General features: G+C 42.2%; 1 protein-coding gene across 1 annotated transcript in view; it reads left to right on the top strand.

Moving 5' to 3' along the window:
* Positions 1-18229, top strand: part of GUCY2F (guanylate cyclase 2F, retinal) — a 109595-nt gene that overhangs the window by 67513 nt on the left and 23853 nt on the right. Inside the window, exons 9-11 of the mRNA XM_004064696.5 lie at positions 5471-5647; positions 10151-10307; positions 15940-16089. Coding sequence (XP_004064744.3) covers positions 5471-5647; positions 10151-10307; positions 15940-16089 — 484 coding nt within the window. The remainder of the gene's footprint in view (positions 1-5470; positions 5648-10150; positions 10308-15939; positions 16090-18229) is intronic.

Raw genomic sequence — 18229 nt, 5'->3', positions numbered from 1 at the left:
TAACTCTCCTCCATAGGACTTGTCAGAGTCGCAAATTTTGTATCATTGTGTAATCATCTGGTTAAAACAAGAGGTCAGAAACCATGTAACATTTTGTTCATCATTTGTCCCCAGTCTGTCTCTCAGGGACTGGCAAATAATAGGTACTAAAAAGTTTGTTAAATGAATAAAATATTGCTAGTGGGAAATATAGGATCAGAAGTCTTTCACTAGTACCTGGTTAGTGTGTTGTATATGACCATTGACTTCTGGGTGTTAGATAGTGGGTAGGTTGATACGGGGATAGGAGGTCTTGAACAATAGCTCTTTACAACAAAATAAAAATAAAAAGAAATGCAGGAAACAGACATGAATCACCAATTAACTCATAGAGGTAGAACATTTTCTTGTCGAGGCCAGGCACAGTATATTGTGCCTGTAATCCCAGCACTTTGGGAGGCCAAGGTGGGCGGCTCACCTGAGGTCAGGAGTTCGAGACCAGCCTGGCCAACATGGTGAAACCCTGTCGCTACTAAAAATACAAAAATTAGTTGGGCGTGGTGGCACGCATCAGTAATCCCAGCTATTTGGGAGGCTGACGCACGAGAATCACTTGAACTGGGAGGTGGTTGTGGCAGTGAGCTGAGATCGCGCCACTGCACTCCAGCCTAGGCGACAGAGCGAGAGCGAGACTCTGCCTCAAAAAAAAAAAAAAAAAGAAAATTTTCTTGTCAAAATAGACAGCAATTGCTGATATAGCTGCGGGTGAGCACTTATGTGGAGAATGACATTTTCATAAAGGTATACATACCCACCTCTAGGATGGGATTTCAGCTGCTGTGGAAGAGGGACACATAGAGATTAATTCTGGTGTTATGACATCCTAGGAACTTTTTTCAAGTGGGTGAATGAGTCTTTTAGATAACTTAGGTCAGTATTTGACTTAGGAACAGATGTCTCTGGTGGCTGTATGCTTAAAGGTGTCATGTCACACTTTGGGAGTCTAAGGCGAGTGGATCACTTGAGGTTAGGAGTTTGAGACAAGCCTGGCCAACATGGTGAAACCCTGTCTCTATCAAAAAAATGAAAAATTAGCTGGGTGTGGTGGCATGCACCTGTAATCCCAGCTACTCAGGAGGCTGAGGCAGGAGAATCGCTTGAACCCGGGAGGCGGAGGTTGCAGTGAGCCTAGATTGCGCCACTGCACTCCAACCTAGGTGACAGAGTCAGACTCCATCTCAGAAAAAAAAAAAAAGGTGTCTTGTCAAATATGAAGCTAACAAAATCCTTGAGAGACAGGACACATTCAACTCTTAAACACTTGATGGTAGCCAGCCAGATAGGTATTATGGAAGAGGTAAAGTATATGTCTACCCCATAAATGCTCATCTTGCTAAAGCTGATGTTGCAAACTTTCTCTGCATCCTGGGGTTGTCCAGAATCTTGGTAGGACACGACTGCATGTAGGCATCTACCTGCTCCTTATATGGGATCTTCTCTATTGGTTACAGCTGAGGATGGATGCCTATAAAGATCTATCAAAGATCTAGACGGAATTATTCCCATGCTAGTACCATTAGTGTAATGCTAGATGTTTTAACAAATAGACCTTCAAATATGCAATGTCTCAAACACAGCAGAAGTTTAATTTTCACCCAAATAACAGCACAAGGTGGGTATTCTTGTACTGTTGGCAGGTGACTCTCTTCCAATATCATGACTCAGGGACCCAGGCTATAACCATCTCACGGCTCTGCTATGTCTTAGGGCCGTGTCATCATCTGCATTCATCCATAGAAGTGGGAAAATAATATGGAAGAGGCTATAAAAGCCTTAGCCTAGAAATGGCACGTCTCACTTCCTCTCCCATTTTATTGCCTAGAGGAAGGGGCATATATCGGTTCCTCTTCTATTCCATTGCTTGGAATTCAGTCATATGGCTACACTTAGGTCCAAGAAAGACTGGAAAATATGGATTAGCTCTCTGCCCAAGAAGAAGAGAAAATACATTTGTGTTGAACAGCTAGTAGCATTGAATATGACAACTTTTTACTTTTTCTTCCAACAGAGTTCCAGAGCCCAGTAGTTTTGGCTGCTTGCTTCATAAGAAAATAGAACTTTAGGAGCAATGCCTATTTTGCTGTTTGTGGGCTGAGTTTCTGTCCGCCTTAACTGGTTTAGGTTGCAGTAGATGAAGAGAATTGTCATGGGTGCCAGGCTCTTATGCTTAGAAGGCAACCTTGGTGGTCAATAGCTGACATTCCCACCAGGGATAATTTAACCTTTGCTTGGATCATATTCTAAGAAGCAAGCTCATATTCTAAGTCCTATAGTGTAATTCATCTCAATAAATGGCCCACCATCAGTTCAGTGTTCAAAATAGAATAATTCTTTATTTCATTCTTTCCTCCCCTCCCCACACAAGAAGTCACATGATTTATAGCTCCAAAATACATCTCAGATCTGCCTTCTGCTGTTCATGTACACTGTTACCATTCTAAGCCTATCTCTCTATGTATTTAGATAGATATAGATATACATATCTGTGTAAACATGTTGTAAGTTTCTATAATTAATAAATTTTAATGGTGAAATTCACCAGACACTTTTCTTCATCTTACCTGACCTCTCTGGTATTTATCACACTTTCCTGAAATTCTTTCTGGCAGGCATTTTTCTCACTTTCCTGAAACTAATCCTGTGGTTTTAACAATATGGTTTTAAATAGGCTTTTCTCTACTTCCTGGCCTTTCTTCTAAGTCTTATTATTGCAGGCTGTTCTTCCTTTTCCCACTCTTCAAATGTTGATGTTTCCTTTTTCTCTTTTTCGTTATACTTTCCTTGGGTAATCTCATTTGTTCCCACTGATTTTACCTAAAATTTAATTGCTTACAATTCCCACATGTATTTATACTGGTCAGAACTCATTCCTGAGCTTCAAACCCTGAATATACAACTGTCTTTAAAATAGTTCCCCCTTGATGTTCTGTAGGTACCTCATTCTCAATATGTCTCCAGCGGAATTTATCAACCTTTCCACCATCAAATGTGCTTTTCCATCTGTCTTAGGTCAGATTCCCCAAAATCTGAGCCTGAGATGGAAATTCTTGTTCAAATTATTTATGGAGAAAATGCTTTCAGGTAAAGAGTGAGGGAAGTAGGATAGGACAGGGTAAAAGTTAAGCAAGTATTTGATTTCAGCTGGAAACTAGCAACAGTATGATCTTATGGGGAAATGCTGGAGCACAAGTTATACCATGAATCTTACCTTGAGGCTAGGAAACTGGACTTTTGTACTGTCCTCAGTGAGTAAATTATTGCCTGAGGCCTGTGGGTGGGACCTAACCTCTCAGGTAAGGTAGCTCACCATTAATTTGGGCTCTAGGACAGTTTTTTTTTTTTTTGAAAATGGAGTAACTATGAGTTATCAGTCAACATTCACAGCAGTTGGGGGATGCATGGTTAAAGGCATATGGGTGGGGCACCAGCATATCCACTATTACCTCATCCCTGAATTCCCTATATTAATATGTAGCACCACTGTCTACCCAGGTATCCAAGTAGAAATCTGGGAGGGATCATGGAGTCTTTTTTCCCCTCTCTCATCCCTCATTTAAATAGTAATAATAATAAATGATAATTATTGAGTGCCCACAATATAAATTTCAAATTCCATAGCATGGTTCGTAAAGTCTCATGGGATATGGCTCCTGTCCATTTCTCCAGTCTGGTATTTAATATTCTCTTCCTTACACTCCATTGTGGCCACCCTAAACCTGTTGTGGTTTTCTCCACATAATGTGCTATCACTCTCAACCCCTCTCATCATGTCATCGTCACCTGATCAACTGTTAATTGTCCTTTGAGAGAGTCCACATATTACCTCCTTAGGGAAGCCTTCTCTGACTACCCTAGGGTGAATTAGTTACTTAACATTTGAGCTCTTACAGCATCCCATGCCCCCATTTTTCAGAACACATTTCACAACGAAATACAATTGTTGGATTACTTGCTTATCACCCTTCACTGAATGTGAGCTTTTTCGGGACAGTGATTTTATCTTGTTTATCTCTTTTTCTCTAGCATGCATTCCAGTGTCTTGGATGTTGTGAACATGCACTAAATGCTTCTCACATTAGTGAAATAAAATGAATGAATGCAAAGAGAAAGTGTGGCCAAAATTCTAAATGTTTCTTCTGAAAAAAATTGTATAAGCTCTAGCCTGATGTGTATATAGGGAAACTATTTTAATAGATGCTAGGTAGATGAGTATTCATAGAAAGACAACCTATTCTACATTTTACTGTATCATCTCTCTGTAGTCCTCTTGAGCCACTGAGCTCCATTCCAGAAAGTCCCAAAGGAATCAGAGAGAAATCTGCAGCTTCAGTTTCACTTATAATTATGCTAAAAGAGATCCCTCTCTGAAATTTTCCCCTTTGGCCATTGAATTTGTTTTCTACTGCTGCTGTAACAAATTAGCGCAAACTTAGTGGCGTAAAACATCACTAATTTATTATCCCACAGTTCTGTAGATCAGCAGTCAATGCCGACTCAGCTGGGTGTTTTGCTTGGCATCTCAAAACTCTGAAGTCAAGGTGTCAGTTGCACTGTGCTCTTATCTGGAGACCTGTGGCAGGGGGCAGGGCTGGGGTGAGGGGGAACCATTTCTAGGTTTCTTCAGGTTGCCTGCAGAATTCAGTTCAGTGGGGTCATAGGATCGATGTATTAGTCCGTTATCATGCTGCTAATAAAGACATACCTGAGACTGGGTAATTTATAAAGGAAAGAAGTTTAATGAACTCACAGTTCCACATGGCTGGAGAGGGCTCACAATGATAGTGGAGGGTGAAGGGGAAGCAAGACATGTTTTACGTGGTGGCAGGCAAGAGGACATGTGCAGGGGAATTCCCCTTTATAAAACCATCAGATCTCGTGAAACTTATTCACTATCATGAGAACAGCATGGGAAAGACCTGCCCCCATGATTCAATTACCTCCTAGTGGGTCCCTCTCACAATATGTGGGAATCATGGAAATTCAAGATGAGATTTGGGTGGGGACACAGCAAAACCATATTAATTGAGGTCCCCGCTTTCTTGCTGGGTGTCAGCTGAGGGTGGTTACCAGCTTCTAGAGGCTGCCCACATTCTTTGGCTTATAGCCTCCTTCCCCCATCTTCAAAGCCAACAATGGTCTCTTGAGTCCTCATATTTTGAATCTCTCTGATTTATCTTCTGCACTCTTCTTTTGTTTTTATGGGATCATGTGATTAGTTAGATTAGGCTCACCCTGATAATCTCCTTTTTGTTGTATAACAAAACACAATCACAGGAGTAACACTAGGGGTTGGAGATCATCATGGGAGTCAAAATTCTGTCAACCACACAACCAATCATAAGAAGGGTCAAGAGAAGGTTATGTGCCCTCAACTGTGGTCCCCAGTTGAGACAGGACAGCTGTGACTCTCATTTCTCTCTCTCATTTCCAGATGAAGGACTTGCGTCATGAGAATATTAACCCTTTATTGGGTTTCTTCTATGATTCGGGGATGTTTGCCATTGTGACAGAATTCTGTTCCCGAGGGAGCCTAGAAGACATACTGACAAATCAAGATGTGAAACTTGACTGGATGTTTAAATCATCACTCTTGCTGGATCTCATAAAGGTTAATGGGAAGACTGAGGAAATCTTGGATTTTCCCTGTAGATTAGAACTTTAATGTTTTGGGATATTTTATTTTCCTCAGATTGTTTTGATCATTTCACTCCTTACTTTCTGTATTAGTCCATTTTCATGCTGCTGATAAAGACATACCTGAGACTGGGAAGAAAAAGATGTTTAATTGGACTTACAGTTCCACATGGCTGGGGAGGCTTCAGAATCATGGGAGGAGGTGAAAGGCACTTCTTATATGGTGGTGGCAAGAGAAAATGAGGAAGAAGCAAAAGTGGAAACCCCTGCCAAACCCATCAGATCTGATGAGACTTATTCACTATCACGAGAATAGCACAGAAAAGACCAGCCCTCACGATTCAATTACCTCCCCCGGGTCCCTCCCACTACACGTGGGAATTCTGGGAGATACAATTTGAGTTGAGATTTGGGTGGGGACACAGCCAAACCACATCATTCCACCCCTGGCCCCTCCATGTCTCATGTCCTCACATTTCAAAACCAATCATGCCTTCCCAATAGTCCCACAAAGTCTTAACTCATTTCAGCATTAACCCAAAAGTCTACAGTCCAAAGTCTCATCTGAGACAAGGCAAATCCCTTCTGCCTATGAGCCTGCAAAATCAAAAGCAAGCTAGTTACTTCCTAGATACAATGGGGGTACAGGTATTGGGTAAATACAGCTGTTCTAAATGGGAAAAATTGGCCAATACCAAGGGGTTACAGGGCCCATGCAAGTCCGAAATCCAGTGGGGCAGTCAAATTTTAAAGCTCCAAAATGATCTCCTTTGACTCCAGGTCTCACATCCAGGTCACGCTGATGCAAGAAGTGGGTTCACATGGTCTTGGGCAGCTCTGCCCCTGTGACTTTGCAGGGTACAGCCTCCCTTCTGGCTGCTTTCATGGGCTGGCATTGAGTGTCTGCGGCTTTTCCAGGTGCACAGTGCAAGCTGTTGGTGGATCTGGAGGATGGTGGCCCTCTTCTCACAGCTCCACTAGGCAGTGCCCCAGTAGGGATTCTGTGTGGGGGCTCTGACCCCACATTTCCCTTCCTCAGTGCCCTAGCAGAGGTTCTCCATGAGGGTCCTGCTCCTGCAGCAAACTTTTGCCTGGGCATCCAGGCATTCCCATACATCTTCTGAAATCTAGGCGGAGGTTCCCAAACCTCAGTTCCTGACTTCTGTGCACCTGCAGGCTCAACACCACATGGAAGCTGCCAAGGCTTGGGGCTTCTGCCCTCTGAAGCCACAGCCCAAGCTTTATGTTGGCCCCTTTCAGCCACAGTTGGAGCAGCTGGGACACAGGGAACCAAGTCCCTAGGCTGCACACAGCATGGGGACCCTGGGCCCAGCCCATGAAACTACTTTTTCCTCCTGGGCCTCCAGGCCTGTGATGGGAGGGGCTGCCATGAAGGTCTCTGATGTGGCCTGGGGACATGTTCCCCATGGTCTTGTGGATTAACATTAGGCTCCTTGCTACTCATGCAGACTTCTGCAGCCAGCTTGAATTTCTCCTAAAAAAATAGGTTTTGCTTTTCTACTGCATTGTCAGGCTGCAAATTTTCTAAACTTTTATGCTCTGTTTCCCTTTTAAAACAGAATGCTTTTAACAGCACCCAAGTCACCTTTTGAATGCTTTGCTGCTTAGAAATTTCTTCTGCCAGATACCCTAAATCATCTCTCTCAAGTTCAAAGTTCCACAAATCTCTAGGGCAGGGGCAAAATGCCACCAGTGTCTTCGCTAAAACATAACAAGAGTCACCTTTGCTCCAGTTCCCAACAAGTTATTCATCTCCATCTGAGACACCTCAGCCTGGACCTTATTGTTCATCTCACTATGAGCATTTTTGTCAAAGCCATTCAACAAGTCTCTAGGAGAGTCCAAACTTTCCCACATTTTCCTGTCTTCTTCTGAGGCCTCCAAACTGTTCCAACCTCTGGCTGTTACCTAGCTCCAAAATCACTTCCACATTTTTGAGTATCTTTTCAGCAATGCCCCACTCGTAGTACCAACATACTATATTAGTCCATTTTCATGCTGCTGATAAAGACATACCCAAGACTGGGAATAAAAAAGAGGTTTAATTGGACTTATAGTTTCTCATGGCTGTGGAGGCCTCAGATTCATGATGGGAGGCAAAAGGCACTTCTTACATGGCAGTGGGAAGAGAAGATAAGGAAGCAGCAAAAGTGGAAATCTTTGATAAACTCATCAGATCTCGTGAGACTTATTCACTATCATGAGAATAGCATGGAAAAGACCAGCCCCGATGATTCAATTACATCCCCCTGGGTCCCTCCCACAACACATGGGGATTCTGGAAGATACCATTCAAGTTGAGATGTGGGTGGGATCCCAGCCAAACCATATCACTTTCCTTCCCAAGTTTTTCCCCCACTACCCTTCTCACAGTCCTTTTGTCCATATCTGTTATATGATACAGATATGGAAAAGGTTTGCCTGTCCTCTCCCCAGTTTGAGGTCCAGATTTTTCTTTACTTCCTGTTGCCATTAAGCACTCTTCTGCCTTAAGCCATCCTTTCTTTCATCCAATTTCTCTGCTTTGTGGATGTGGGAAAGTGCTCATTCCCAGATTATTTGGTGCTACTTAGCCCTACCTTCTAGTTTTCACCCTTCTAAATGGTGGCTCAGTCTAGAACTAGGTGAGAGGTCTTTACATACAATGGCTGTGTATGTGGAACTCAGTGCCACTGGAAAACCAAAAGACCAGTGGATCTATCAGGCATCACCTTTGTTCTCTGAGCCAAAGATTCCTGACAGCCAAGGTAGGGTTCATAGATGAGTCCCATGGAGGAGCTTCTGGGGATCCCATGAACACCATGGAATGATATGCAAATTGTGTATATGTGCATTTTTTACAGGGCTGATCTGCATACTCAATGACTTTTTGGGCTTCCTGCATACTGATCACAGTCTTGACCTTTTTCTGCTAGCCTAATCCTTTTTCAGGGGCCTTGAAAGGGAAAGACATTCTCTCATGCCAATTCCCTTTAAGATAGGTGTGATTAGCCTCCTTTCACAGAGGCTCAGGGAGGTTAAATGAGGTACTCGTTGTTATAGAGTGTCTGGCACATATAGTAGGTACTCAATAAATATTTCTCAGCCAACTATTAGGTGGCGGAGCTGATAATAAAATCCAAATCTCCTGATTCTTATTCTAGTACTTTTTCTGCTCACACTGTAAGCTAAGCCCAGTGAGTTAAGGGAGGAGCCTCTATATGACAATCCTCTCAAGGCCATGATGAATGAAAAGCAACCGTTAGACAACATGGGGGGAATCTTGCCCACTGTAGACTCTACTCAGAAGTACTGAAGAGTGCAGACTATCCAAGAGCACAGGGTGAAAAGAATTCCAAGTACAAAGGGGTGTCACACTGCAAAAGAGCCAGATACTTAAAAAGACTCTTAGCAAAGAAAGTTCTGAAATGACTGTACTAGAATATAAATGTATGTATATGCAGAATGAATAAATCCATCTGAACGAGAGTCCTGGTCACATTTGAATACCATATGAAGGCTGCCAAGCAAGTGCAGAGATCGGCACTAGACAGCTTTCTTCTTTCTGGTTGCCTATTTTTAATTACAAAAATAATATATTAAGTGTAAAACTCAAATGACATATATTGGAAAAATACATTTACTCAACCCTCTTTCTTCATACTCCCCCTCAAAGTTAACTACTGCTAACAATTTGGCAACCCACCTTGTAATTAATTTCATGTGTATTTATATGCATTACAGATGACTTTTTTGTTTGTTAAATATACATGCTGTCACATAGTTCTGTAATTACTATATTTCACTTATTTTATGGATTAGAGTTGTTTCTATGTCAGCTACATACAGATCTATCTTATTCTTTTTAAGTGCTGCAGAATATTCCCTACTGTGAATGTACCACACTCTAGCCAGTCCCTTATTGATATTTAGTGCATTTCCAATTATATACTATTATAAAAGCAAAGCTACAACAAGCATTCTTATCTTTGTCTCTTTGTGTATACATGCAAGCATTTCTCTGGAGGAGAGGTAGAACCCCTGGATCATAGGGTACACATAGTTTAAATTTTGATAGCTATTGCCAAATTGCCCATGCACAAATTTGTCCCAGTTTCCATTCTTGCCAATAATGGGTGAGAGTGGGTTAGAACTTTTGGGGAAAATCAAAATCTCCAAATTCCTGGTAATTATACGTATATGGATCCATTCTGTATCTGAAATGTTAATAAATCTAGTAACACATAATTCTCTGCACACACAAGATAACATTCTTCATCAAAGCATAAAATTTTAGAGCTACGAGGGATCTGAAAACTGACTCATGTTGTCAAAGGTTTACTTTGCCTGCATAGAAGAGAAAAAAGCTGAGTTCTGGATCATAATAGCTCATGCCATTAACAATCTCAGAAATTGGTGTTAAAAGCACAAAATAGTTAAATGAGTTGCTAAATAAATCCTGTTGTGTCATCTACAGGGCATGAAGTACTTACACCACAGAGAGTTTGTTCATGGGAGGCTAAAGTCTCGAAACTGTGTGGTAGATGGGCGTTTTGTACTAAAAGTGACAGATTATGGCTTTAACGACATCTTAGAAATGCTGAGACTCTCTGAAGAGGAATCTTCTGTGGAAGGTAAGCAATGAATTGTACCCTTCTGATGCACACGAGGTAACTCCAAAGTTCAAATGAAAATATGCACTGAATTAAAGCCTCAGGCTGATTTCAACTCTCCACTTTTGTTGAAAATCCAGCCTCATTTCCAAGCCAAGGGACTTGAATGAAGTAGGCCTGCTGTAACCTCGGCCCAGCCAAGCTTTCTGAACAAAGCCAGTGTAATAATGTTCAGTTCCTGCTGTGGCAGGATTAGGGTGTATTGTTTGGAGACCCCAGCAGTCCCTGGAAAAACTTGCTGAGCACTAGGCACACAGTAGGTGCTCAATAAATACTTGTCAAGTTGAATGGAGAGTAATTTGGAAGCTGGACCCCCACAACGTACATTTTAGAATGGGATGTCACTAGAGCATACCAGCACAGTCTCTGTCAGAGAGGAAGAAGCGAGGAGTGATCTCTCAGCAAATAAATGCTCTATGGTTTATGTAGGAAGGCTTCAGGCAGAACTGTGGCCTTCTAGCAAATAAGTAGCCATGCCTGTGTCAAAGTCAAATAAAAATATAGGGACAAATCTTTAAATGAAACATTTTATTTGGGAAAACAGAATTTCATTCTGTGGCATGCACATAGAGCAGGGTGGTCCTTGGTGTGTCCAAAGAACACGGAAAAGTTGGGGGTTTTATTGGAAAGAGAAATGTCATATATGGTTTTTAAAGAAAACTCATTGGCACTACCAAAGTTTTGGGGAGCAGGAAAGCTCCGATTGGTAAGTGATGGCTGTAGGTAAAACTCGTCTTAGAGTCATGACAGTTTGTTTCATCAGCTACTAGGTAAAACTGATATTAAGATTATAGAAGGTCATTTCGGTATCTGGCTTGCAAGATTATCCCTGGGCAGGCACTTGTGCCCCAAGTGCTTTTCTTTTTCTCCCATGGTCTCTGGACTCCAATTTAATTGGATATAATAAGATAACTCCAGTTCATATCATCAATTTTCACACCAACAACGTCCATTTTGTGTTTTTGTCTTCTGTCTAGTGCACCAATGGTAGCACTAAACAATGCCAGTAGGAGTTATAACAGATCAAAGAAATAGGAGAAATCTGAGATGGGGGGTGGGTGGGTGAGAACCAGGGAAGAAGGAGCAGATAGATGAGGGAGAGAAAGAGGAAAAAGAAAGAGAACAAACATGATGAAATACGTATAGGAAATGTGGGCATTAAATGTTTTAACCAATATTGCAAGCATAAAGAAGAGAGATAGTGACACAAAAGACAGAAAAGCAAACAGCCCAAAAAAAGATAGACAGAGACAGAGAGATGCAAAACTACATCATATATCCATATTCTTAAAATTACCTTTGGCGTAAGTTTTAGAACTGCTGACTTTACTACATAAAAGAAAAGAAGAATGAAAGAAACACAGAGAGAGAGAGACACATGCATAGACAGAGAGTCCAGTCATTGGTGGTATCTGGACTTTATAAGACTTTGCTCTTTATAAGACTTGTGGGTTATTAAATTTAGGGAGTCATCTAGTCCAATTCCCTCCTTTTACAGATGAGACAACTGAAGCTCATGATTTGCTCCAAAACTGCAGTGACTTAGCAGCAGTTCTAGGACGTCAAATTCAGGTTTTCTGAATTCTAGCCCCTATCCTGTAGAGAGGGCAAGTACTTAGCATTTTGTCAAAATCAATTCTCTATAAAACACAATACCTTGGGAGGCTGAGGCGGGCAGATCACGAGGTCAGGAGTTCGAGACCAACCTGGCCAGCATGGTGAAACCCCATCTCTACTAAAAATACAAAAATTAGCTGGGCGTGGTGGCGCGCGTCTATAATCCCAGCTACTCAGGAGGCTAAGGCAGGAGAATCGCTTGAGTCTGGGAGGCGGAGGTTGCAGTGAGCCGAGACTGTGCCACTGCACTCCAGCCTGGGTGACAGAACGAGACTCTGTCTCAAAAAAAAAACAAAACAAAACACCTAGCTTCTCAGAGTTCCATTTAATTTCCAGATGGGCAACTTTGAAACTTAAGAAAATCTAGTCTTAGGGTGGGTAAAGGATAGCTGCAGGGCTCTCTTTTCTGGTTTTGTGCTTTTGGGTGGACTATGTCTGTCTGTCTCCTCTGTCTCTGTCTCTGTCTCTCCCTCTTATCATATTACTCCATTCTCCAAATTGCAGTGGCAGTATGGATGGTCAGTCCATTCTTCACACACTGCAGCCAGAAGGAGCTTTCTAAACTGCAAATCTGATCATGTTACAGTTGTGCCTAAATCTATTGAATGGCTTCCCATTGCTCTAAGGATAAAGTTCAAATTCCTTTACATGGCTTACGAGCTGAGCCCTGCATGGCCTGGAACTTGCTGACCTCTCATGCTAACCACTATCCCCCTGCTTTATGCTCTGGCCATGCTGAACTGCTTCTAGTTGTTTATTTACATTACACCAGGCTGTCTCTTACTACTAAATCTCCACACAAGCTGTGTCTTCTGCCTGGGACACTCTTCTCTTCCCACTCTTTCATATACTCATCTGGGTCTGGCTAAATTCTACTTCTTCAGGGTTCAACTTAAGTACCACTGCCTCAAGAGGCTTTCCATGACCCCTATGCTGGGCTAGGTTGCCCTCTTTATGATCCTGCAGGGCCCTGAACTTTATTGTGATACCATAGTTCATTAGCATTACTCATTCAATTAACCTTGTCTCCCCCCACCCAAACTACAAGCTCTGTGGGGGCAGGAAACAGGTTTGCCTTTCTCAGTGCCTTTCACAGTTCCTGACAGAATATTTGTTGAATCAACAAAAGAACAAAATAAAATGAAATAAAGGAACTTGTCTCCCTACCTTAGATATGAGGCTAAATGAATCTCATAATTGAAAGGCCATTGGATGTCATCTGACTCACCTTCCATTTTATAGATAGGGAAGCCAAGGTTCAGAAAGGTAGCTACTTGGTGACCAAGCTAAGATTTTGAACCCAGGTCTCTAGACTTCCAGTTCTGTGTTCTTTTATACTATACCACAGTAGCTCTCCAAAGTCAATTCTATCACCCTAGCAAAGCTCAGAGTCAATACTGGCTCCAGCAGATAAAAAACAAACCAAAGTAATTTCTCTAGTTTTCCCGAGAGTTCAACTCTAATGGTAGTTAGTGGCTCTTACTTGGTTCTGGAGTGGAGATGAGGAAATGGGGGCGAGTTGTAAATGTATTCATTACTGTCCACTCTCGATTATATAAGTATAGTGCAGAAAAGCCTCATTATAGCCATTAACAACATACATGTAAGTGCTCTTTGGAAATACTATTTTGTAATGATTGTATTTAATCACCCAGCTTTTACCAGAGAGTTTTGCCCTCTTTTTCCATCTTGTGCTTTTAAATGTGCAGGGAGAAAGGATGCCAAAAAGAAGCAGCCACATGCCATTTTTCCTGCTCTCAAATATTCATCCTTACACTCCTCTCCAAAACCATGGTGCCTAAAATCCCGCAACTATAAATGTATTCCTTTGACATTTAATCATTCAAGTATCATTCATTGTTTTCCGTTTGATTTGTAAATATAAATCTTCCTAGGCAGGGAGACATAGGGGCAAAATCACTATAGTGAGTGTGTTGGAGACTTTCATGGGTGTGAGTGAGTGGTGGATGGTGGGTGGAAGCTCTCAGAGGGGCCTGGTTGGGGGACAAAGCCTGGGGACACTTAAAAAGCAAAGAGAGAAGATGGGTACATGATTGGTGGTGAAACTGGAATTTCTTATTTCACCATTTTGATCAGGATTGGCTGAAAATAAGAATTTCCATGGTGGATTTCTCTTTCCTGGGTTTTGCTAACAAACCAAAATAATCTCTCACCTTTCACCCTTCTTCCTATTTCATAGGACTTTGTTTCTTGGACTCTTTTCCCAATACCCAAAATTTAACAAGATGAAAAGTTAGCCATTACTTTCTCCCTGATACCCTCACTCTTAGCAGACATTTGTCTCCAACCTCACTATCTGGATGTCACCTTGTTGTTTACTCCAACTCCCTCTCATTCTCAAGGCACAGGGAGCCTATCCTTAGCCCTGTCACTTCCTTCTCCATTGTAGCCTTCCAGTGTATCTGGTTGACTGTGTTGCTGCTACTACCCCCACCCCCATTTAGGCCCCTCTCACCTCACTACCTGCTCTTACTGCAATAACTTCCTAGCTGGTCTCCCTGATTCCAGCCTCTCTCCTTCAATCCAGCTTGTGCAGGTTGCCAGATTAATCTTCCCAAACAGGGCTTTCATCAAATCCCTCTCCAGCTCCAGCACCCCTACTGCCTTTTGTATTCACTCCAAATGCCTTCATTTGGCTCTCAGGGCCTCTCACCTTCTGCCCCCATTCTTCCAGACACCCGCCCTCCCCTACTTCATCAACCCCACTTCTCATTTCTCATTATTCCTTAACAGAGCCCTTCTCTTCAGCCAAGCTAATCTGCTTACCACCACCCGGCATCCCCCCACCCGCAATTTGCTCCTTTCTGCCTCTTGTTCTTTTGCACATGCTGTTCTTTCTCCCTGCAAAGCCCTTACCTTCTCAGCTCCAGAAAGTTGCATCCTTGACCTTCCTAACAAGCACATTTAAAATTTAACTTTTCCAGGAAGTCTTCCTGGATTAATTTGATCAGCTCAGTTTTTTTTTTTTAGTTTGAACCTGATGAAATTGCCGATATCTAACTGTTTTTGATTCACAGAAATTGTAACTTTATATAATTCAATCTAAAACACTCTTCTTCCAGCTTTTGAGTACTGTATTTCTATTGTTGAATTATATTTCTTTATACATTGCTTACAGTGCCCCCCACCCAAGAAAAATTTCTGACATTCTCACTGCCATAAACTCTGAATGCAGAAATAATGTTTTGTCCCTGACGGGGCCTGAAATGCAGCAGAGCACACAATGGGTGTTTAACTTTGACCTTTAATGGATTCATTTCCCTTTACTATGTAGTGGCCCTCATCATTCCCTCTCTTTTATTGCAGTTAGGGGTGCATATGTCTGTTTTTCCTACTGGTCTGTGAACTCCTCAAGTTTGATTCATCTCTGGCACCACCTCTGCGCCTAGCACAGGGCGTGGTACATAGTAGACCATCAATAAATATTTGCAGAACTGAGTTGAAGGAATTGTTGCACCTTTTTGCACTGCAAGGAATAGGAAGGCTGGGGTAACTCTAATCCTTTTAGAGGAGACCTGGAGAAAGCAACTTGTGAATCTCTTAGCCCCAGCACAATCAAATTACCAGACACATATAGATCTCAGCAAACAGCAAATCCATGGCAACCACTGTGGTAGCACACTTGCCTTTCCCTGGAAACTTGCCAACTGCTACTTGCAGGCTCAAGAAAGCAAGCACCAGAGAATTTCTATACTTTGAGCTTCTGTGCCCTTTCCCACATCGCTGCTGTGTCTGCCTGCGTGGTCCTGGGGTGGAGAGAGTAGTATGTTTTCTCTGTTCATAATTCCTTAGAAGAATAGATTCAGACCCTGGGGGATGGAGGGCACTAGCATGGCAGTCTGTCTAATAAAAATATAAGGCAGTCAATAAAACAGTACCCTCTGAGCCCTTGAGGGCATTGCAGATGTTGTCAGTTAATCCTCCCTGCATTCATTACACAATGCTTTCTTTTTAGAGCTGCTGTGGACGGCCCCTGAACTGTTGAGAGCTCCAAGAGGCAGCAGGTTAGGTTCTTTTGCAGGAGATGTCTATAGCTTTGCCATCATCATGCAAGAAGTGATGGTCCGGGGTACCCCATTCTGCATGATGGATCTGCCAGCTCAAGGTAAGCGGGAGGTGAGAAAAGGGCCCCAGGGGTCCACCATGACCGAGATCATCAGACCAACTCAGGCTGTCATGATTTTCCAGAAGAGTGTTAGTGCTAACAGCCTGATAGTCTGCAAGCAGCTCAAGTTATGTACAGGTGGGACTTATAGCCAGACAGCTTTAGGCATCTGGAAGAAATTTCCCCACCCAAGAAGCTGGTCTTTTTTCAGACTGTGATGTAAAACAAGGGCCTACAGGACTGATGCCAATCCCTTTTGTTTTTCTTTTTAATTTCACAGTCCCCTCTACTCCTTTGAGACACTCCCTGCCAAGTATTTTAGTATCCCTCATGATGCTTCTGGACGTCAAGGCCTTACCACTGTTTCCCTGTGACATGCTCCAGGCTTCCATCCAAATCTCCCACCAAGACACTTGGCTATTAGGCAATATCCATCAATAATGACAAAATCAGTAGACAAAACTTTGAGGGGAAACAGGATATCTGTATATTCTCAAAGTATGAACCCACAAGATACTTACAAATTGCAAATGGAAAAAATAGAGTTTACAAGTAGAGGATCCTGTAGATACCACCTTAAACAAGCGATCAAGATTACCAATAATAAGCTATTACCAGTAATACAGCACACCCATGTTATGTACCCATTGACATGATACACTAAGAAGGGCAAAATGTCACCTCGGTGTTATTCTTGACAAAAAAAAAAAAATACATAACCTCAATCTAATAATGAGAAAACTTTAGACAAACCCCAGCTGACATTCTACAAAATAACTGGCTAGGACTAATCCAAAGCATCTAAGTCATGAAAGACAGGAAAAGAATGATGAACTATCACAGACTGAAAGAGACAAAGACACAACAATTACATACAATATGGGATCTTGAATTGGATTGTGGAACAGAAAAAGGACATTAAGGGAAAACTGATGAAATTCAAATAAGAACCCTAGTAATATTATTGTACAAATGTTAATTTCCTTTGTACTATTTTTCTGTAAGTTATTAACAATAGGGGAAGCTGAGTCAAGGTGTACAGGCAATTGTACTATTTTTACAACTTTTCTGGAAGTTTAATTTTTTTTTCAAAATAAAAACTTTTAAAAATGAAAAAGAAAGAAAAACTAGAACCACTTAGCTAGGCTTTGTCCCACTCAGGGTTCCACATTATTCCTCTACTTAAAGCCTTCCAACTGTTCCTCATCACTTTTTAAGTGAAGGTGAGATTCCTCCCATGACATACAAGGCCCTTTACAATCTGGCCCCTAGCTACCTCTCCAGGCTTATCTTCTGTCACTCTCTATATCCCAGCTAAACCACATGACTGTCAGGGCCCTGAAAGTATCATGGTCTCTCCCATCTCTGTGCCTTTTCACATACTAGGAGGTGGAATTTTTCCACCTCCTCCCAGTCTTGCCTCATCCAACTCATGTCACCTTCTCTGGGAAACCTTCTCTGACTTCTTTAGTGTGGGTCAGCTGCCTTTTCTATACTCACAAGTGCCTATCTCAGCTAGAGCACTTATATTGTTTGCCACTGTTTATTGCAATTGGACTGTGAGATCCTTAAGGGCATGAATCATGCTGTGCCTAAGCAGAGAGGTGGCCCATTCAACTTGATGGTGTTCTGAGAAAGGGACAAAGACTTCATCTGCCAGAGAATGGATGAGGCAGTCAAGTTTCAGGGAGTACATGCTCATGGAATCTGTTGTACTGAGAGCACGATGCTGTAATGGAGAAATCATTACTGGTACAGCCTGACCTGGGTTAAAGGAACAGAATGTGTGATGTCACAAGGAGCTGAGAAGTCAGAGGCAACAACTGGAATTCTTTTATGGAGGCAAGGGGCTCATATTAGGGATAAAGCAGCACTGTTGGAGTGTTACAGCCAATTCAGGGGTGGGAAGGTCACACTGGTGGGGCAAGCAAAGCTTGGTTCCTGATGTGGCAGTTAGAATTGGAGGTGGTGGGGAGGGGACAAAAGATGAGAAATGAGCTTGAAGAGATAGGGACAAGAGCCTGGATTTTACTCTGTGGGTGAGGGGGAGTCATAAAAGGCTTTTGAGCAAGAAAGTGACACTTCCAGATCTGTGTTTTAGGAAAGGTTTGGAGAAGGGTAGGCTGGAAGCAGAGAGATC

The sequence above is a fragment of the Gorilla gorilla genome, chromosome X (assembly GCF_029281585.2).
Source record: "Gorilla gorilla gorilla isolate KB3781 chromosome X, NHGRI_mGorGor1-v2.1_pri, whole genome shotgun sequence".
NCBI lineage: Eukaryota > Metazoa > Chordata > Mammalia > Primates > Hominidae > Gorilla > Gorilla gorilla.
Note: the sequence above shows the minus strand (reverse complement) of the source record. Positions and strands in the feature narration are given on the sequence as shown.